General features: G+C 46.0%; 1 protein-coding gene across 1 annotated transcript in view; it reads left to right on the top strand.

Moving 5' to 3' along the window:
- The window catches only part of LOC311243485 (PDZ domain-containing protein 4-like), a gene marked incomplete at both ends in the record, with an annotated part of 100,081 nt that overhangs the window by 39,934 nt on the left and 37,647 nt on the right, over positions 1-22,500 (top strand). The window contains one exon of the mRNA XM_084332721.1: positions 2,375-2,459. Coding sequence (XP_084188847.1) covers positions 2,375-2,459 — 85 coding nt within the window. The remainder of the gene's footprint in view (positions 1-2,374; positions 2,460-22,500) is intronic.

Genomic DNA, 22,500 nt, shown 5'->3' with positions numbered 1-22,500 from the left:
ACATTATCACGTCTCATGGCTTCTCCTACCATTGTTATGCCGACGATACTCAACTCTTCCTCTCCTTCCCTCCCTCAGATATCCACGTCTCTGTGCGGATCTCGGCCTGTCTGTCCGACATCTCAGCCTGGATGACGTCCAACCACCTCAAACTGAACCTAAGCAAAACAGAATTGCTCCACCTGCCGGCCAAATCCTCCCCCCTAACCGACCTTTCAATCACAGTCGAGAATGCAGCTGTGACTGCGTCCCCGACCGCCAAGAACCTTGGTGTTGTCCTCGACGACCAGTTGAACTTCTCTGCTCACATCGCAGCGACGACCAGAACCTGCCGATTCCTCCTGAGCAACGTCAGAAGGATACGCCCCTTCCTGACAAAAGAAGCCACCCAACTCCTCGTCCAATCAACAGTCATCTCCCGCCTCGACTACTGCAATGCACTGCTCGCTGGCCTCCCGGCCACTGCCACTAAGCCTCTTCAACTCATTCAGAACGCAGCGGCCCGCCTGATCTCAAACCTACCGAAGTCGGCCCATGTCACCCCACTTCTTAGGGACCTGCACTGGCTCCCCATTGCTGCACGAATCCGCTTCAAGGCCCTCGACCTAGCATACCGTGCGGCAAAGGGAACCGCTCCCGCCTACCTCCGGTCAATGGTCTCTAACTACACACCCTCAAGACCCCTACGCTCTGCATCTTCTGGCCGCCTCAGACCTACTCCTATCCAAGCTCCGGGAGGGTCATCAAAGAGAAGTCGCCTATTCTCAGTCCTTGCCCCACAATGGTGGAATGAACTACCCACCCCAGTTAGGACAGCCGAATCACGTCCAATCTTTCGCCGTCGACTAAAGACGCACTTCTTCAACCATTATCTGAATTAAAAAAAAAAAAAAAAAATAAAAAAAAAATCTAACCCTAACTAACCGTACTGTCATGCACTTGTCCTAATAAACTAACCTACACTGTAGCACTCAACACTTTGATGAACATTGTTGCTCAGCTGATAGAGTTGTGCCCTTCCTGATGGCTTGTCGTACAGAACTTGTAAGTCGCTTTGGATAAAAGCGTCAGCTAAATGACTAAATGTAAATGTAAATGTAAATGTAAATGTAAAACATAATTGTTAATGATACAAATAGTGTCGTATTTATTATCATTATAATTATTTAATTCCATGGATGACTGTCATATCGAAGTGATATTGGCATGACATATTTAGCATGACATCTCATTGTAATGTCAATACTGAACGACTGCGCACTTGTCAAGAGTCAATCGCGCAGTCTTTCAGTATTGACATTACAATGAGATGTCATGCTAATATGTCATGTTCTGCAGTAGGACATACTACTATAATATCTAATAAAACAAGTCATTAGAATAATAGAGGCCTACTGCTGGAACGATAAATTTCGCACATATATACAGTACGTGTGTGTGTGTGTGTGTGTGTGTTTGCTCGTGCGCTGAGGCTGCCTCACTAACGCATTTATTTCGTTTAGCAATGGAAGGAATAAATCAAACCAACAATACATAATTTCAGAGAAGAAGACGGTATATGGCATATTAATACAGTATATTCCACTATACAGTAGCTATATCCGCAGCGATCGGTTTAGTTCTTATTTATTTAGTTTGCAGTGTGTGTGTGTAATGCTCATGATGCCTCATTGAGTCAGGACTATAAATGCAAAACGTAATTATTAATTTTACAAATATTGTCGTATTAATTATCATTATAATTATTTAAATCCACGGATGTCTGTAGTATTGGCAATCCCCAATGACTTGTCCCCGAGAAAGTCCTCCACGGGCGCACACCGGTCTGTCCGATTTACAACTCCCTTTTCGAGTACGTAAATCATACGTGAATCCTACAAAGAATTTACAATACCAAGCCATTCGAGAATGCCGAATAAGTAAGTAATTTCTTTTCAATTATCTTTTTATTTCTTGTTTACTCTTTTGTCTTGCTTTTTGCTTCTCTCTTCTCTTCTCCTCTCCTCTCCTCTCCTCTCCTCTTCTCTTCTCTTCTCTTCTCTTCTCTTCTCTTCTCTTCTCTTCTCTTCTCTTCTCTTCTCTTCTCTTCTCTTCTCTTCTCTTCTCTTCTCTTCTCCTCTCCTCTCCTCTCCTCTCCTCTCCTCTCCTCTCCTCTCCTCTCCTCTTCTCTTCTCTTCTCTTCTCTTCTCTTCTCTTCTCTTCTCTTCTCTTCTCTTCTCTTCTCTTCTCTTCTCTTCTCTTCTCTTCTCTTCTCTTCTCTTCTCTTCTCCTCTCCACTCCTCTCCTCTCCTCTTCTCTTCTCTTCTCTTCTCTTCTCTTCTCTTCTCTTCTCTTCTCTTCTCTTCTCTCCTCTTCTCTTCTCTTCTCTCCCTAGCTGTGCCTTTGAGTACAATGACCCCAACGACTATTTTGACATCACTCACCACGAGGTTGACAGACAGGAGGAGTTGGAGTACGAGGTACAATTCTCTCTCCTATCATATTACAGACAGGAGGAGTCCTCCTATCATATTACAGACAGGAGGAGTCCTCCTATTATATTACATGAGGAGTCCCTCTCCTATCATATTACAGACAGGAGGAGTCCTCCTATTATATTACAGACATGATGAGTCCCTCTCCTATCATATTACAGACAGGAGTCCTTCTCCTATTATATTACAGACATGAGGAGTCTCTCTCCTATCATATTACGGACAGGAGGAGTCCCTCTCCTATTATATTACAGACATGAGGAGTCCCTCTCCTATCATATTACGGACAGGAGGAGTCCCTCTCCTATTATATTACAGACATGAGGAGTCCTTCTCCTATCATATTACAGACAGGAGGAGTCCTCCTATTATATTACAGACATGAGGAGTCCCTCTCCTATCATATTACAGACATGAGGAGTCCCTCTCCTATCATATTACAGACAGGGGGAGTCCCTCTCCTATCATATTACAGACAGGAGTGTTACGCAGGTAAGATATTTTGAGTTCCAGTGGTGGTGGCCAGTGATGTACCTGAACGCGTTCAATGAACGATCGCTCATGAACGTGTTCGTATTTTGGGCAAACGTGAACTGAACGTACCGTATTTCCGCTAAATGAACGTAATTGAGAACACGTTCATTCTCAGCGCTGTATAACAGCGTTCAAAAGTGCGTTCATTCTCAGCACTCTATTATAACGGCGTTCAAAGGTGTGCCAGATTTCATATGCCTTTCAGCCGAAAACCCAGTTAAAACACACCGTAAACAGGCTTCAAAATACTGCGGAAAACCACCTAATCTGGCAACGCGCCTGTCACCCCCTGGCTACGTCATCAGACTCCTCACAACAAACAGTGGAACAGCGGAAGCGGCGAGCATTAGTATCATGCACGAAGCCGAGAGCTGCAGCAGCACTTGCTCAGAGTCAGACTCTCTCTACGACGTCGGCGTATGAGCATTTAAAAGAGTTTAACGTTAAAGTCAGTACTGACTCAGACGGAAAAAATCTAACGTTTGTCTGTAAACTTTGTCCACCCGGTTTGAAGAAGCAAGTCCGTACATCGACGACGTCGACAGCAAACCTTAAAAGGCACATTGAGAATAAGCAAAAGTCCTGTTTTTGTTTTCATAATAAAGACAATTCAAGCAAAGTTTTTCCTCGTTTTTTAAATTTTTACAAATAATAGCTCGCAGCAACGTATTGAAAAAATAACTATAAACTATAAATAAGTTCATTTTTGAAACCATGAACTTTAGTTCAACATTTTTAATTATGAACTATGAACTGAACTAGTTCATTTAAAAAATGTTGAACTGTGAACTGAACTAGTTCATGTAGAAAGTGAACTTTCCCAACACTGGTGGTGGCAAATAAGTAGACGGAGAGGTGGTATTGCTCTTGAACAAGTGAATCCTCTTTAATGGAAGAACTCCAGAGCAGTCAGGAAAACAGACAGATGCAGGACGTCAACTGAGAGTATAGCAAAAACAATATAAACTAAATAACAGGATACAGACAGGGAACAAGTACAGCCACACTTGTCCTGGTACCGTCGAGAACTGGGTCTGAGAATCGTGAAGAGCCGACGAGGAACAGAAGAGAACAGGAGTTACTTATGGACCAGCCAGTCACTAGAACGGGTTCCATGGGTTTCAAAATTAAATTCCAAAAATGATGTGATATAAGGAGGCAGCTTACCAGTAGGAGCCTTAAAATGAACAAATACCAGTGCTTGTTGCGCCTCACCGTCAGAGGGCCAACCTCTCTTATCACATTATGGGAAAACATTTTGGCTCTTATCCATCAGCAGCTCCTACAGGCTTGTGACCAAAAGGTCGCCTGTTTGATCCCTGGACCAGCAAGAAAAACCTGGTTGTTGGGGTGAATGAATAACGCTCTCCTCTCTCAACACCCATTGCTGTAGTGCCCTTGAGCAAGACACTAAATCACCATGACTGCTCCAGTGGAGCTATTCATTGGCTAACGGAGCAGATCGACCATGGGTAAATAAAGGTAGGGGGGGGGGGATCTTGAAACCAACGAGTGCCAGAAGGCAACAAGCTGTTTTCAAACACAAAATGTTTTCACTGAAGCAAACCTTGAGAATTAAATTAGAGGCCATAATTAGATTAGAGGCCTTTTCACATAATCTTTAGAATGCCCGTCCGTCCTACTAGCTCAATATATTGTGTATGAAATGACAAAGCTAAAATAAATGGTTTGCTGTAAATAAGCTATCACTGAATCTGAAAAAAACTAAATTTATGATTTTTTGGCAATCGAAAACGAGATGAAAATATAGTATTGTCCATAGATGGAGTTGATATTGAGATAGTTACTGAATTTCGTTTTCTTCGTGTAATTATGGATGATAAACTAACATGGAAATCTCACATAGCACATGTTAAAAAAAGATGTCCAATAGTATTTCTTTTATGAATAAAGTAAAGGATGTGTTAGAGTATGAGGCAATGAGAACACTCATCTCACCTTATTTTAGTTATTGTGTTTAAGTATGGGGGAATACTTATGGGACTAATATAAAACCATTATATATACTACAGAAGAGGGCTGTAAGAATCACACACAAAGTGAATTATCGAGAACACACAAACATATTATTTATTAAATCTAGAATAATTAAACTTGAAGACATGGTTAAGTTTCAAACAGTGTTAATTATGTTTAGGGCAAGAAATAAGATACTGCCAGAAAAGCTACAACATCTTTTTTTTTCATTTAGAAAGTGAGTTTAGTAGAAGGAAATGACATTTTAAACATCAGTTTTCACGTACCACACTTAAACAGATGTGTCCTTCAGTTATTTGTGTACAGTTGTGGAATTCTCTCCACAGCGAGCTTAAGGGATGTAATAGTGTTTGTCAATTCAAAAACAATTATAAACTATATATATATATTTAGTCAGTATCAAATTCAAATGTGAATCTGAGTAGTGAGATATTTTCTTTTCTTCTTTATTATTATTATTATTATTATTATTATTATTATTATTATTATTATTATTATTATTATTATTATTATTATTATTATTATTATTATTATTATGAATGAATATGAATTATTATTTTGTGTAAATTAGGTTGTCCGCCGACCATCAAATAATACTTGTTTAGTTTAGGAATAGATGTATTCTTCTTCCTGCTCCTTTTGCTCATGGTAGAACTGTACAGTCGCTATGTGCAAAATGATGGTTGCCATGAGAGAAATACATCAATGAAAACATGATAATTTGGTGTCTTGTACTGGATCTTGTAAACAAGTCACAGTGGAACAGTAATATATCATGCTTTTCCAGTGTTTTACCTACTCCACCCCTGCACAGAAATAGTTTTCCTGGGGCGGCCGGGTAGCACAGCGGACTAAGCGTCTGTCTACCACCGCAGAGACAGTGGGATCGAATCCAGCTGCAGCGGTACCTCCGGCTTGGTCGGTCGTCCATACTGACACAATTGGCAGTGTCAGCGGGTGGAAAGCCGGTGGGGTGGTGCCGTGGGTCCTGGTCGTTGTAAACAGCGACTCCTACAGGTCGGTCGGGGCACCTGCTCAGCGAGGAAGGGATCTGGGTGAGGTAGTGTGATCCTCCCACGCATTACACGTACCCAATGAGAGTCCTCGTTGCCAGGTGAAAAGAAGCGGCTGGCAGCCTTCACATGAATCGGAGGAGACATGTGATAGGCTTCAACCCTCCCTAGACCGGCAAGTGGGGGGAAAATGCGCACAGTCGTTGGCATAACGACTAAATTGGGATGGGAGAAAAACAGGAAAAAGGAGGAGAAGAAATATAGATTAACATTTTTTTTTTCCCTTTTTAAATTGGTTACCAATGGTTACAGGCAGCCATGTTGGAAGGAAGAGAACTAGACAAACATTCCGTGCAAGACTTCTACTCAACCGTTTCTTCTACCCCAGCCACGTATCACCTTCATGTTAAAATATTTGTTATCGGGGCGCCTGAGTGGCGCACCGCATACAGCACTATGGTTCGACTCCCGGACCCGGTGATCCTTGCCGAATGTCTTCCCCGGTCTATCTCCCATTCCTCCTCTCTCTCTCTCTACCGGACTGCCTGGTAGCAAAAATCTATAAAAACCTACAAAAACATAACTTGTCCGAAAGGACAAGTAACATTTAAAATATTTGTTATCACTCAGCTACTGAGTGGTTATTGACAAACGATCAATTATGACCTCACAAATAGCAAGTTTCTATTTACATTTTGGATCGATCTAAGCCAGACTGAGTTGACCATTCTCGTTAGCTCCGTATGTCCGAGCTAACATTGTTCACACCCACACACACCCCCACACCCCACACACACACACACACACACACACACACACACACACACACACACACACACACACACACACACACACACACACACACACACACAAATGAGACAGAGAAAAGGAAAGCCTGGAGGGGACGTTTAGAACAAGAGGGACATCTGACGGTGCAATGAAACCCAAACCTCTTCTGGGACCTAATGTTAATGAAATGACCAGAATGAGCTGTCGCGTGTTGGAGAGAAAATCACTGACGTGTAGCGATGCTATAATGGAAAATTACTGGTAAATTGCTGCTGGTGGAGACATTGGTAACGTTACAGATGTTTGATAACTAACTCTTGACAGAGATCCCATGTATGAAGTTAGTTGAGGGTCTGACTGCCTAATGAAGCAGTGTTTTACCTCAATCTCTCAGTCAATCTGTATTTATACTTGATAAATACACTTATTAGTATGTAATAGGGTGGATTATCCCTACTTACTGAGGGTGAATTTATACTGTCACCGGGTAGTGGGAACCCGGCAGAGCTGAGTCCGGCTGGGCCCCCGACTGCAGTGTAAGGGTACTAGATTCGAGGTTAACCAATGGGGCGGATGGGGCCTAGGATTTACTAACCTAGGTGGTGTGTACTGGTCCTTCTCACCCTCCAGGGCGATGCGCAGCAACCCCTAAACACCCACACTTCCCCTAGTACGTCCCACACCCCCTCACACCCAGTGGCAGTAGTGGTGGATGGTATAATTCTTCCCCAAAGCAGTACCGTACCTTGCTGACTGTTGGAGACCTGTAAGGAGCACCTTCCCCAATTACACGTATACAGTGGATCAAAAGAGGTTAGACTGTAATGCACATTAATCCACACACACACAGTGAATCCACGCCTCTCCTTTTACTGTAAGATACTGCAACAATCAAACAAATAAAAGATAACAACATTGACCTATGGGTTAACGCTCATTACCATACTCCTATGGGTTAATGTTCAGCACAAAATCCCTTTAAAGGTTAATACTCGCTCCGCACACTTCCCATAATTATACACTATGCAGTACCCAATCTGGAAGAGGTTAGCACAAAGCTCGAACGAGCTACTTGGATGAAAAACACCTGTAGCATAGGTGCTGCAACACAACGTACATACAAAAACCAAAATAAGTGTGGCCCACACTTTTAAATTAAATAATAGTCCCTAAAGCTAAGCCGGCATTACCCATTAAATAATAAAAGATGGAGCGCCCGTTCGCGGCTTGGGAACGTGGTGGCTCAAAACGTAGCAGCCCCTTCACTCTTAGCGAGCATGCTATCAAAATAAAACAGGTGATAGTTCGGACGTGAAGGTCCTGAGCTACCGTCACCTGTGGGACACGAAGGAAGGGTTGGTCTGGTGGGGAGTAGGTAGAGGTGGTGATGCCTTGGACGTCCGGGAAGCTGCAGCAGAGGCGAGGCGACGGGCTGAGCTAAAGGCTACTTTCCTATATGTCAGCTAACTAACTAGCCGGGGCGGCTAGGCTACCTCTCCGACTATACAGTATAACACGCAACGCTTCTATGGCCGACGTCCCCGCCCGTCTGTTGAACGTCCTCTTCGTCTTTCGCCCCTACTCACTATACTTGGAAACTAAACTCGCGGCACACGACGCTACTTTCACTCGCTCCGATGCACAAGGCGTTCCGCGTGTTCTGGAGGTAGATGGCTCTCCGCCGACACGTCCTCTCTCATCTGGGAATTACGGCAAAGAGGAAGCTTTGCCCGTGAGACTCCTCCTTGATCCCAGCTTCTTCGTCACCTCTACCTGTTGCCAGACCAACGCTCCCCCTGGCGATAGTCCTGCGCCAGGTCTCACTGAGTCCAGAGCAAAACGGGTCACAAAGCAAAATGGGTCACAATAATTACACCACAGTTAGAATGACAGTCAGACACATTCACGTGTGTACAAGTAGTTAAACACATTTGCAGTGTCTTGAAGGAATGAAAAGGAGCCAAGGCACTCAACTTAAAGATAAAATGCCTTTATTTCATTGGCAAGTTATTAACAACTTTATTCTTTCGTTGTAGCCCGGTACCAGATGATCCACGGCCAGGTACCGGTCCACAACCCGATGGTTGGGGACCTCTGCTATGGAGCCCTCTCACTATACTCCGTTATGCGCAAGCTTACAGACTTGCGGAGCGCATACTGGAGTAGATGCCTTATTATTCTATGCGCACTGCCAGCTAGCTTTTATGCGACGGAGAGATACACTTTCAACTTTGACGGAGAAGATAATCTCATCTCAATTCAGATACAATTGAACACAAACGATTCCAAAGATATTAATGTTTCTCGGATTTGATTTTGGTGCGTCTCCTCTCCTCTAATTTCTGTGCGTCTCCTCTCCTACACCTGAGGCAGAAAGTCAATAGTATGCAGCTGCAGGACCGCAGCCCGGCGCTCTCAGGACCGCGCTCTGACGGCCCTGCTGTGAGGGCCGCTCAGCAGCGCCACCCACCCAATGACTGAATTGGAGTGTGCGTGCGCGCCGCGCTGTTTTGAAATTTTATTGATTGAAAACTTTATTAACAGATTGCAGAATGGGTAGGGGAGAACGGGGGACGTTGTCACATGGGTAGGTTGTCACATTCATTATATTTCACTACCAGAGGGTCCTGTCTCCCATACTTTGGTATTTAAATGTCCAGAATTGGGGTCAGAGTTCACCTACATTGTCATCTTTGGAGTGAAACAGCTGAATTTGAGGTGAGAGGACTTTTTGTGTTTTTCATGTCCATTTGTAAATATTCCGCTCCTCAGTATTTTTCTTCTAGGCTTTTACACAATTGATTTATAATGAAACAATTATTACCCTGAAAAAGTGTGAAGGGATAGCTATAATTTAGATTGTTGTTAGCTAGCTAACTAGTTGTTAGATGGCTGTTAGCATTGATGCTATCAAGACATTCCAGTTGGGGTTGGTCGTCACATTTTATTTGGGGTTGGTTGTCACATGATGTGTAGGCTATTATTGTTAGGCCGATTTATTGTTTCCTTATTGTGAGGATTGGTCCGTCGCCGAACACACACTTCTAGGTCAAGTACCAATTACCATCACGCACCTGATGTGTGTTCTAATCAGCGCTCCAGAGGCTTCATATACTGGGACCTTCTTTCAATCGTTGTCGGGTCGTTTTGAGTACTACTGCTTTGAATACTACTGCTTCTGCCTGCTTTCCCCCCGTTGTTGTGCCTCGTCTACTTTCCCTCCAGGACATCTTTGGATTGCCGCTGGTGAATACCTTGTTCCTCCGCTTGGAGCTGCGCCTCGTTGCCCACTTTACGCGTTTGCGCTTTGGTGAGTTGGAACCAAACCCTTTTTGGATTATCTGTTTTTGTGTGTTTGGATAACACTGAAGAGTATCGTTTTTGTTTGCACTGGACTCAGCTAAATTGTGTGTTTAAGATAAACACTGAAGAGTATCGTTTTTGTTTGCACTGGACTCAGCTAAATTGTGTGTTTTGGATAAACACTGAACAAAACAATAAATGGTCGGGGCACCCCTAGACACTGCTGCCAGCGTTAGTTCAAAGCACCGTTTATCTTCGCCCTTAGAGAGCCTGTGCCACACAGTGGAAATGTCTACCGATAAAGTTTCAGCACTCGGAGCGCCGCTGTACTTATCCAAGATGGCGGGCCTGCTCTCACCACCACTCGTCCGGGTGGTAAGATGGCCGCCGGGAGATCCCGCGATAACAGGCAGCGGGGCAGGGTAGACGCTGGGCAGGTGACTGCTGGGATAAGGGCTGGGATGGGCTGGAGGAGCGTGTAGTGTAGTGACGTCCGCTGCTGGGCTGAAGGGGTGGGCCGACACGCGGGCTAAACTGTGGTGCTAGCCTAAACAAAGCTAAGCTGTGGGTCGTGGTGAACCCCCTGTCATAACGCCTATACACAGCTAACGCAAGGTGGACAATATCTACCACCTGGTCTTCGGCAGTCGCTTGCCTGCTGGTTCATTCACAATGTCTCTTCCGCATTACCCAAACGCTAAGCTACCGCATATACTTCTAGGATAACCCTCTTTGTAACTGAGTTTATCTCTCGCATGCTGAATCTCCGGAGCTCCCGTTCCGTGCGTCCTCCTCCCTCTGTCGAAAATGCGGAAGAGGAAGCCCCTCCTTCGGCACCGCGCTCTGAACCCATTCTTCTTCACCTGTGCCTCCCTGCCCAACGTGACCACCAGCGCCCCTGGCGGCACCTGTATCCTGTCCCACTATGAAGCGTCAATGTTAGGATAGGGAGAATCAAAGAGAGCAGCAAGTTAAGTGTCAATGTCGGGGTAGGGATGATCAAGAGCGGTCAGCCGGTTACACAGGGAATGCATATTTTGCATACACAGGGAATGCAAAAGATTAGCGTTAGACACCTTGAATAATAGTCATACATTTTCGGGTGTCTACAATTACATAAAAAATCCCTAGCCGAAAGTATCTAGCATTACAGAAAAAACCACTAGCCGAAAGTGAGCCCTCTTGAGGACGATTTGCCCACCGGCACTTTGCGCATATTTTTTAATACAATATATCGAATTAAAGCCCTATTTGTTGCCTGTTGATAGTTAAAACCGTTCAGCGGTTCTCGAGTTACATGCCGATATGTGAGGCGTGCGCCGAAGTACAAATTCAAGTTCAAATACCACTCCCGACTCTCGAGCCTCTACCTCTGTCAATCATTTTGGGGATCTCGAATATTATTGGACAGGGTTGTAACCAATAAGTAGGGATTTCCAATGATACTGCATGTGGGAATGAGCGACTCAGGGATCTAGGTGCAAAGTCACGAGCCAAAACAGGAAGATGATTCTCCATTGAATGCATTGAAGTCTATGAGAAAATCGTTTTCCGAGCCCTCTCACCTTTTACCAAAACCGCTTCTAATCACTCATTTCTGAACGGATTTTTATGAAATTCGGACATGTATTACAAAAGACTTCAGGCTATGGTCCCAGTGTGTCTTTTCAGCTATACCAATGTTTTTGGAAATACTACTTCTGGACTACTAACTACTACAGAAAAACGTGAGTAACACGTTCTACAACTCAAGTTCAGACCTGTTACTCTATTTCATTAGCGCTAAAAGTGAGTTATCTTTACTGTATCAGAAAAAGAGATCAGGCTCATGCATGTGCTATAAGTATAAAGTATAGTATTTTGGTTTGCAAAAAAAGTATGCAGTCCTTGAAGTGGATTCCTAGCTTAATTTCCCTACTCTGCGTTGTGATTTAAACCTTTTTACAAGCTCTTGGAATTGCCACTCTTGCCAAATGCAGATAACCACTGTTTTAACCTGGTTACTGCTTACCCAGAGAGAAAATACGGCGCGGCCGTTGAAATGAAGCGAGATCTGAGCAGTTTGAAAAGAACCCGTTTTTAATGAAAAAAGGATTTCAATTAGATGTTACAAAAGAAATATTTGAAAGAATGGTGCAATGAATTCTACCGGGAGCAGTCGCTATGCCGAAGGTCAGTAGAATTCAGTCTAAATTCTCAATAAAAAGATCTGTCTAAAAACATGTCTCGTCTCGGCTTCTTCAGATGTTATTTTGGAATTTGCCGTCTTTCTGCTGTATCTTCTCGTCGGTCGGGTTTTCCTTGAGTCAAAGGGAGTGTGTAGAATGAGCTGTGTCCTTGTTTCGTTCGTGGGATTGTGTCTCTCCTCTCTCCGTGGAGCCGGCCATATTCAAATCTAGACTCCGCCCCTAGTTTTACGACAAGTGGGCGTATCCGTCTAATTCGTACCGAGCTTTCTAATTGGAGAAAGACTCGCTTTGGCTGTCTATAGGCTAATCCACTACAGTGACGTCAAAACAGAATTTATTAGTGGGCGTGTTTCCAACAGTTCAAGATACCCCTACGGGGCAAACGGAGGGGGGCTGAAGGCAAAAGGGGAACTATTTGATCTATTCTTGGCTCCTAAGGCCGTTTGAGTATATCCTGTGTATTCAACCTCACAGACCAGATGTCTCCTGGAGGTTCTTTGATCTTAAAACTGTAAAACCACGCAGCTGCTGACTTCACCACCTTCTCAGGAGATGAAACAGCCACTGTCTCTGGTTAAATTAGCTTGCTGCTTATCTCATCCCCCCCACCAGGAGTTTGAGACAGCCAGCTGGTTCTCTGATTGATTTGTCTGCATTTTCTAATCTTGTGTTGTGCATTTATGTGGTGTATATTACCTTTCCCATTTTCGCCATTCTGTGCAGTGCTGGTACATTTTACACAGATTGGTTGACAAAACTACCACAGTTTCCCCGGTTTGGGGATTAATGATCCCCAATATACTTGTTAGTATTTTCTCAATCAAACTGTTTACAATTACCTTAACCTTACTGTTTAGCCAAATCACCTAATGAACCAAATATTTCCAGAATCCTTCTAACTAATTTTTCATATTTGTTAGTATCAATTACTTTCAACACCCACATTAGCTCCCTCCTCCACTGACCGACTATGAATCCATTTTTGTTTACACAGTTCTCTATTCACTCACACCGTTTAACAATTTCCACTCATTTGCCGGTTATACACAATGTATCAGTTATATCAATTTCACTTCAGCCTAGGTCCGTCCCTTTATACAAAAAGATGATCGTACCAATTACCAGGTTTAGACTATCCTTATGTGTTTTTTAACCAAATGTGTCTGTTTTGTGCAATTCACTCTGAAAGAAAATACCTTACATTGCATTTACTATCTAAACATTTCTAAAAAAGGAGAGAGCTCAGCTAATGAAAAATGAAAAATTAATATGTACACGCCCTCTCCAAGGCCTATCAGTTACACTATCCCTTCTTTCGCCTATGTATACCGTTTAGGCTTCTGGATGACTCGTTTTGGTCGAGTATCTTGTTCCGGGCTTGTGCTAAGCACTGGTTCCTCCGGTTCTTCTGGTACCTTCTCCAAGTCCACAGAGGAGAAATTATTATGTTCCAATTCATAATCTTCTCCTCTGTCTGGTTCCTGTAAAAAACCTTCATCTTCTACTGGTGGCCAATCGTGGCCCCCTCGGTCTGGCTCGCCATAATCATCCGGGTCTTCCCCATCGTTTGGGGTTAGCGCCGCCTTCACTTCGCCTTCGTGTAACGGTTGCGACGCCCCGGTTTTACCGTCAAGGTCTTGTGGTTCAGGTTCCCATTCTTGGTCCGTATTGATTGCTTTTACACAATGAGTAACGTGAAACCACATAGGCGATCCTTGAATTTGTAAAGCCCTCTCGGTGGCTCGAACGACTTTGTATGGCCCTTCTCGTCTCGCGCCAAACCACTTGCGTCTAAATACTTTTACATAAACGTAGTCGCCTGGTATGATTTGAGGTGTAGTCTGCCTATTCACCTCCTCCCCGGTTTCATGCTCCTGTCTACTGGAGACATGAACCAGAATACTTTTGTGTATCTTTGACATGTATTTTACGTACTCACGCATGTCGTTGTCCAGGATGTCCAAACTCGGACCTTTGCCTGTCGCGCGCAAACCTGGTACTACCATGCAGCGACCTAACATCATTTCGTGCGGTGTCAGACGCAGACCGCGAATTTCGCTCGAACGACAAGCCATCAAAGCTAAAGGGAGAGCGTTTAGCCAATTCAAGCCTGTGTGTTGACAGATCTTTACCAATTAGTTTTTTAGTGTCCCGTTCATGCGTTCCACCAACCCCTGGCTCTGCGGATGATAAACGGCCCCCAATCGCTGTTTTATGCCTAAGTGTTAAACGTACAGTTTTGTCGACAAACTCTTTTCCATTGTCGCTGCTGATCCTGTCCATTAAACCAAACCGGGGACATACCTCCTGGCATAGGAACTTAGCCACAGATGCTGCATCCTTGTGCCGGGTGGCGCACGCCTCCACCCACCTTGAAAAACGACAGACAACGACAAGAATATATCTCTTCTGATTAATGGGCTTAATCATGTCAATGTAATCAATTACAAGGTCTCGCATTGGGCCATTGGGCGTGGGGATATGTCCTGGTGACACACTAATCCCCTTACGTATATTGTTTTTCAAACATATTACACACCTCTGTAACACATGATCAATTTGACTGATCAAATCTGGCGCCCAAAAGCCATATTCTCTGATTTTTCTCCTTACCTCTCCTTTATGCGCATGGCAAAAGTCGTGCGCCGTGTGGATCAGCAGTCCGACCAGGCCAGCAGGAGCCACCACAAATCCACCGGCGTCGCGCCACAAACCTGAATCATCCTGACAAGCTCCCCTGGTTATCCAGAGGTTCCGTTCTACCTGACTAGCCTCCTCCTGGAAAGTCAAAACATCTTTGTAGGTTATCTTGTCCTCTAACTCAACTCCGTGTGTGATAACCAATACCTTGCCTGCTCTGTCAGCACCTGTCACTTCCTTGGCAGCTTCGTCTGCTCTTCTGTTTCCTCGAGATATCTTTGACTCGTCAGACTGGTGGGCAGCACACTTGATTATCGCAATCCGCTTTGGTTTCATAATTGCTTCTAACAAACGTTTAATCTGACTACAATGTTTTATGGCGCTTCCGTCAGCTTTCTTAAAACCTCGCCCTTTCCACACTGTTCCATGTAAAAATGCGGTACCGTGAGAATAACTGCTATCGGTATGAATATTCACAGTTCTGCCCTCTGCCATGTTACATGCTTCCGTCAGTGCGACCAACTCTGCTAATTGGGCCGAACAAGGTTGTGATAATGCTTCGGCTTTTTCTACCACAAATCCTTCGCCCTGTGACCTTACCACGGAGTAACCTGCTTTTAGTCCCTCGCCAACACGATAACAAGAGCCGTCAGTCCATAACTCCAGATCTGGACTGTCAAATGGAAATGCCTGCAAGTCTGCTCTGAGTTTAGAGTACCTCTCGACTTCGACTAAACAGTCGTGGGGTTCTCCATCTTCAGGCGTAGGGATGTCAGCTGCCGGGTTCGTTATGGAACACCTGACCAGCGTCACGTCTTCCTGTTCCAAAAGTCTGTAGTAGTGTTTAATGCGAGGCATCGTTAGTGCATATTTACCAGACTCCAACAGACTCTTCAAGTCATGCCTCACCATGATATCCACTGGATATCCCATCGTAATACTTGCGGCTTTTTCGTACATCGTATACACTCCAGCCATTTCTCGGTAGCATGGAGCCATCCCCATCTCTACTTCCGAGTAGGCAATTGAGTAGTACGCCATCGGCTGCGGTCGCTCCCCCACCCCTGTGTTCTGGGCCAACACCGCACACGCCTGCTTCTGATCTGGTGAAGAAGAGACGTATAGTATGAATTTCTTGGTATAGTTAGGCAACGCCAAGGCCGGCGCCTCTAACAGTCGGGACTTGATTGTTTCGAATGCCCGTGAGCCCTCTTCGGTCCATACCACTTTACTGCTCAGTTTATCAACGCCCGTTTCTTTCAGCATCTCTCTCAATGGTTTCACTATTTCCGTATAGTTCTCGACCCACGGAGAGCTGTACCCCATTATACCCAGAAATCCCATTAGCTGTCGTACCGTCACAGGCTTGGGTGCCGTCCTTATGGCCACCAAATGTTCTTCTGAAATAGCCCGATGGCCCTGTGAAATTGTTTGTCCTAAATAGATCACTTTAGGTTTACAATATTGCAACTTTTTCAACGACACTTTATGGCTGTTTTCCGCCAACAGTTGCAACAGTTTCACGGAATCGCGATGACATGTTTCCTGATCGTCCGCGCACAGTATCAGATCATCCATGTACTGAATGACCCTAGAGGTCATGACTTTATCCAACCCCTCTAAATCCTCCCTTAGGATTTTGTTGAATATGTGTGGCGAATGCTTTAGTCCCTGCGGGATCCTAGTATACTCATAATATTCATCCTTATAAGTAAACCCAAAAAAATGCTGGCACTCCTCGCTCAAGGGCACACTAAAATATGCACTACACAAATCTATAACTGTATAGTACTCAGCTTTCGACGGGATAAATGTCAATAGCACATGGGGGTCGGGGACATCGGACGGATAGTCAAGTAACACCTCGTTGATAGCTCTTAGATCATGCACCAGCCGGTAAGAGGTATCCGGCTTCTCCACGGGTAGCAACGGCGTGTTGCTCCGGGGATCAGTTGTTTTCCGTAAGACTCCTGCAGCTAAAAGTCCTTTAATTTGTGGCTCGATTCCAGCCACTGCTTTCTCCTTCAATGGATACTGTTTCTTCCAAGGCAGGGTGGCCCCAGGTCTAAGCTCCACCTTCACAGGTTGAGCGGACTTGATTAGTCCAATGTCAGTGCTGTTCTTTGCCCACAGCGTCTCAGGCACCGCCTCCATCATGTCCTCTTGGAGGCTTGATGCATTAGGGAGTTCTCCCAGTGTCTCTTGGGATAATTGCACAGTTTGGGGACGACCCATCCCTGTGCCTTGAACCATGATCTTAATAAACCTTTTATCAGGGCTCATCCAGATCCGTTTGTTTTCTTTCATCTGTTCAAATTCTATCCCTTCAGCTTTTTTCATCATTTCGCCTATGTGTTGTTGATCACATGAGCTGATTACCTTCAAAGTCACATGGGGAACACTATCCATAATGCCGTGCTCTTTACGCAGATAGTCGCTCCGTGCAATACGTAACGCTGCTCCCTGTGGCCCCAATATGATATTGGTAGCATTCAGCTGTACTTTGTCAGGTTGCACCCTCAGCCACTCCTTAGTCTGTGACGAGTTTGCATCTCTATGATACTGCAGAGTGCAGTGATAGGGGGTCTTTGGATCCCTTGCTTCAGGCATATTGGCAGTGATACATTTCTCCCATTGTAAGGCGGGGCCAAGTAGCTCTTGGTCCAATCCCCCTAGACAATAGATCTCTGGTGGTTGACTGTCAATTCGTTGTACCATCTGATAGTACTGGTCTTCTCGTTCGGCTATCACGCAACCCTCCGCAGTACATTTAATGTCCATCCCCAGTAACCCCAGCCCATCTCGGCCGAGCAAGTTAATAGGTGTGCTCTCCGAGACCAGCACAGGGAGAGTCGCTTCCCTGCCTTGATATCTCAGAGTCACAGGTTCGGTAACAGCCGTCAGCTGGTTTACTCCCTCAAATCCAATTGTCCGTACATATCGACCGGACAAGGTTAGGTGCGTCGCGTCTTGGGGTTGTACTACCGTGTAGGCCGCGCCGGTGTCTGCCATCATCTCGACAGATTTGTCATTCACCGTTACGCACACAATAGGCTCCTCCCTTAAAGACGACACTGACAGCTGACACCTCCCCATTGGACTCTCTGGGCCTCTTCATAGTGGTTCATCTGGCCCTCTTGCTGGATTTACCGGGCCACTGTTCGCATTCTGGGCTTGGACTCGGGGTTGACCTTGGCCTTGCCAAGTTCTTTCCTGGTCTCCCTCTCTGGGTTGACAGGCCTGTCCACAATCCCGCGAGATATGACCAGTCTCCCCACACGTCCAACACACCACCACCCGCGCCGGGAGTCCATTCGGATTCCGGGGTCTGCCTCCTTTAGGTCGTGGTTGCCACCCGTTTCCTCCTCTCGGCCTCTGTTGTTGGTCTGGCGCATAACCCCCTTGTGTTCCCACTTGAGCCCGTCTCTGTCCCTGTGGTTCCCCTTCATAGCCTGTCCCACCTCTTGGTTGTGGGGCCTGGACTAAGGCTTGAAGGTATTCCACTACCTTTACTACCTCGGTTGGCTGTTGGTACATGATCTTACGTTGTTGCTCTGTATCCTTCTCCTTTGCTCTTTGCTCTTTCTTCCGATACAGTTCAACGTAATGCTCTATTTGATCTATATATAATTCCAGCGCCATCTTTGACAATGACACCACCTTGGCCAATTTCTGTCTTACCTCTATGGGGAGGCCGTTTTCAATCTTGGTTCTTAACTGGGCTTCATGCATAGGGTCAAGTCCCGCCTCCTGACCAGTTGTGTTCTTCCACGCGGAATAGGCTTGTTGTACGTATTGCCTGGGGTGCCCTGTTGTCTCCAAAGTACCAATCGGAATTTGGTCTGCGTGCAGTCTCATTGGATAGGCTTCTCGTAGGGCCGCCCACGTTACTCCCCTGTACGCTGTGAACAGGTCCGCATCATGCGCTCCAGTCCCCACATGGCCATGCAGGCGAGCCGTCTCCAGTATCCTTTCCATGCCGTCTTTTCCCATCATGGTTGTCAATATCTTCTTGACATCCCCCATTGCCATTTCTGTGCCAACCATCACCTCCTCCAGTTTGGCAATCCAAGGATTGGCCCCATTCTGGAGGGGCGGCAATTTCTCAGTCACCTGTGTCATGTCCGACACCTTCAGGGGGTGATATTCCAGGTCCTGTCCTCTTATTATTATAGGAGCCATGCGGATAGGGGCTTGCTTGTTTTTCGTCTGTGATCTTGTCTGTCTTCTCTCCCTTACACGCTCTTGTACCTGCAAGAGGGCCTCTTGCTTCTCTCCTCTTTTGTCTTTCAGGGCCATTTGCTTTCCCTCAATGCCAGCCCGCGTCCTCATGAACGTATGATATTCCTCCCCCTCCGCTTCCATGGCCGCATAGTCGGGTTTTTGTCCCGCTAGGACCGTTTGATCTTTGTCCAAAGCCATGAGCCCCTGCTCTATCTCCGTCAGATCGTCTTTTATCTGTGTCATCTGCCCCCCAAGTATGATGTCGATAGTCTCCAGCTCCTCACCTACTGCATCTATAGTCACAAGCTGTGGTATTGTGAGACCAATCTTGTGACTGCCAGGTGCTACCCCCTTGTGGGCCTGGGGTTGGGGGGAGGTAAACTGCTGGGGGGGAATGAGCTCTCGATATATAGTACGGGGCGTAGGAGTTGGGGGGCTTTGGGGGTACTCCAGCTGGTGGACAGGCTCTCTCTGGTAGTCTCTCTGGGGGTCATACTCTCTCTGAGCCTTCTTCACCCTTTCCCACTCTTTCTTTTCCCACTCTTTCTCTTTTAACATTGCCTCATAGCCTTCCTTATTCTTTCTTTCAGCTGCTTGTATCACTCTTGTTCGCTCTGTCTGCTCTTCTATCCTTTCCCTTGGTCGTGGGGTGGTTGCATACTCTCTGACTGACCCAGTCTGGGCTGACCTGTCTGGTCGCCGTGAGGCGGCCACACCCTCTCTGTCTGACCAATTCCAGTCTGACCTATCTGGTTGCCTAGCTGTCAGCTGAATAGATGTCTTTGCTTGTCCCTTCTCTTGGTTCCCCAGATCATCTGTCAACTGGTAAGGGCTTATCATCTCTAATAAAGGTAGGATGGGGTATATTGTCTCCCCATTCCTACTGACATATGGCGGGGGTGCTAAAGCTCCCTCAATTCTTTCCTGTTGGGCCATAAGATAGGAGGCTGGGGTGGGTGAGGCTAACTGCACTGCACTTTGGGCGGTGACAGGTGTTGTCTCAGGGGCCAGGGGAGTTATGGTGACCTGGACTACCCCCTCTACAGGTTTGTCTGCATCATTGCCATTTGCAATGGCCTTCTTTTCACTTTCTCTTCTCTCAGCTTCCCGTGCAAAAGCTTTTAAAATGGTATTTTCTTGCAACCTTTTCTTTGCTCTTTCCTTCTCTTTCCCCTGATATGTGTATGCCTTAATTAGTGTTCCTATAAGAGCTATTAACTCCAAATCAAAAGAACCATCGACTGGCCAAAGCTTCCATCTATCATTCCATCTTCTTGATATATAAATTGCTTTGTCCAAATAATATTCGTTACCTTTTGTCGTGTCGTGTTCATTGGCAATAATTTGTACTGGACTTTCTTCCATCCACCCAATTAAGGTCGACTTACCTGCGTCGGTCGTGTCTTTTATCTTTTTATATGCGCTTAGATTGTCTCGTTTTCGCCCCATTTTTTCTCTTGTCTTTTTTATCTTGTAACAATGGCAACAGGCAGAACAATAGCTTGTGTAATCCCTATCTAAGTGTAGGTGTCTATGCTTTTGTGACTATCTCCTACTCGGACAGCCAATCGTGGCACTGTGGGCCCTTCCTATTCTCTTCTGTCCCTTGTTCAGTTGAAATTCCTATTCTTACCTGATTTGTGGTGTTCCGCGTGTCCAATCGAACTGCTGTAGATCAGAGCACACAATGACAACAGTTCTTGTTAATTTATCAACCGGACTTGTACTTTACTCTGTCTTTTTAATCAAATTCCTGAGAGGTTCCTATCATTCACTGTACGAGTATCTTTTTTACTTTCCTCATACACTCTTATACATGAGACAATTGTAATTGATACATGTGTGTGATACCACCCGTTTCTACTCCCTGTTTTTCTTCTCGTTCGATCTCTGTCAACACACTGGGTTCCTATGTTTCGAATTTCCGCTCTCCTTTACTTCCGCTTGATTCTGCTCCAATTCTGATACCCCTCGGAAAACAAAAACATCGTGATTAATATAGTTGCATTCATTTTTTCACATTCTTTTTCATTATTCAGTACCACACCCCCCAGGGGACACCTGTCACCCAGACACGTGTCCCCCAGAGGTAATCTAAAGAATGCCACAGACGCCGCGCCACGCACGCCGTGAGGTGTCGACCCTGTTTACTGAAGAGACCTTGACAGCCCCTCCACAGTGACCTAAACCCACCTCACCACAGGTACACAGCAGTCAGCATCCCGGCAACCTCTCCCGTCCTTCAGGCCAGTATCCCCAGAGTCCAGTGCCCTGCCGGACGGCCATGCATAGCCGACCAGACCCAACACCGAACCCCGGGTACACCGCCCCACATCATACAGCCACTCCAAACGTACCTACTATGGGGGAAAAAAAACAATTGTACACACAACCCTATCCCGTCAATTGCAATGCACGGTCGTCCAGGAACGTCCCCCGCCTCACACCCACACGCACGCCCCGGCCCTCCCACTCCCCAACCCTGAATGTCCACCACCCAGATCAGAGAATAGTCGCCAGCGCGGACGCCGGGCACCACGGCTTTATCGGAACGCCCACACCTACCCTGCCACCCTCCGCGCCATCCCTTATCACCATCATCGCATACGCAGGTGCAACCGAGCGGTGTGGGTCCCCAGACACAGAACCAGCCGCGCCGAGAGTCTTGAACACGTACGTCACACACACCCTGATAACATTCACACAAACTACTATAACCGCAAACATCACCACAGCACACAGCAAATACTTAGCAATTGTCCATCCTATATAGCCCAACCAACTTTGACCCCAGCCCTCCCACGAGTCCTCCCGCGTGGGCTGCATCTCCCTAGTAATATTCTTCAAATGCTCTATAACCTCCTGTATGCCGCCTATGTCATTTTCGGGGATAAATGTGCAGCATTCCTGACCAATCAATGCACACGTGCCTCCTGAACTCGCCAACAGGAAGTCCAAACCCGTCCTTGACTGCAGCTCCATCAGTCTTAAGGACCGTAACTCTTGAGCCTCCAGGGCCATACCTCTCGCGGTCGTAGCCGTCATATCCTCAAACACGCGAGCTAGATGGTCTAGTTCACCCATGTTTGCATACGTCCCCCACCAGGGAAACGCCACCCTGAAAAAATGGTCCGCATCCATCATCCTCCTCCTCCTTGACTTGGGAATCGTCGGCAAAACATCTGACACCCTCATAGCTGGCACCAAATACCCCAACGCACACCTACCCCTCCACTTAATAGGCAACGCCGCGTACGCATACTCACCACAAATCCAAAACGCCCCCCTAGGGGCCGGCGCCTCCGAATCCTTACCCCATACTCCACTCTCACCCAG

The sequence above is a fragment of the Notolepis coatsorum genome (assembly GCF_963971535.1).
Source record: "Notolepis coatsorum genome assembly, chromosome: 17".
In the NCBI taxonomy this organism is placed as follows: domain Eukaryota; kingdom Metazoa; phylum Chordata; class Actinopteri; order Aulopiformes; family Paralepididae; genus Notolepis; species Notolepis coatsorum.
The sequence above is the reverse complement of the archived record's forward strand: the minus strand, read 5'-3'. Positions and strand labels throughout refer to the sequence as shown.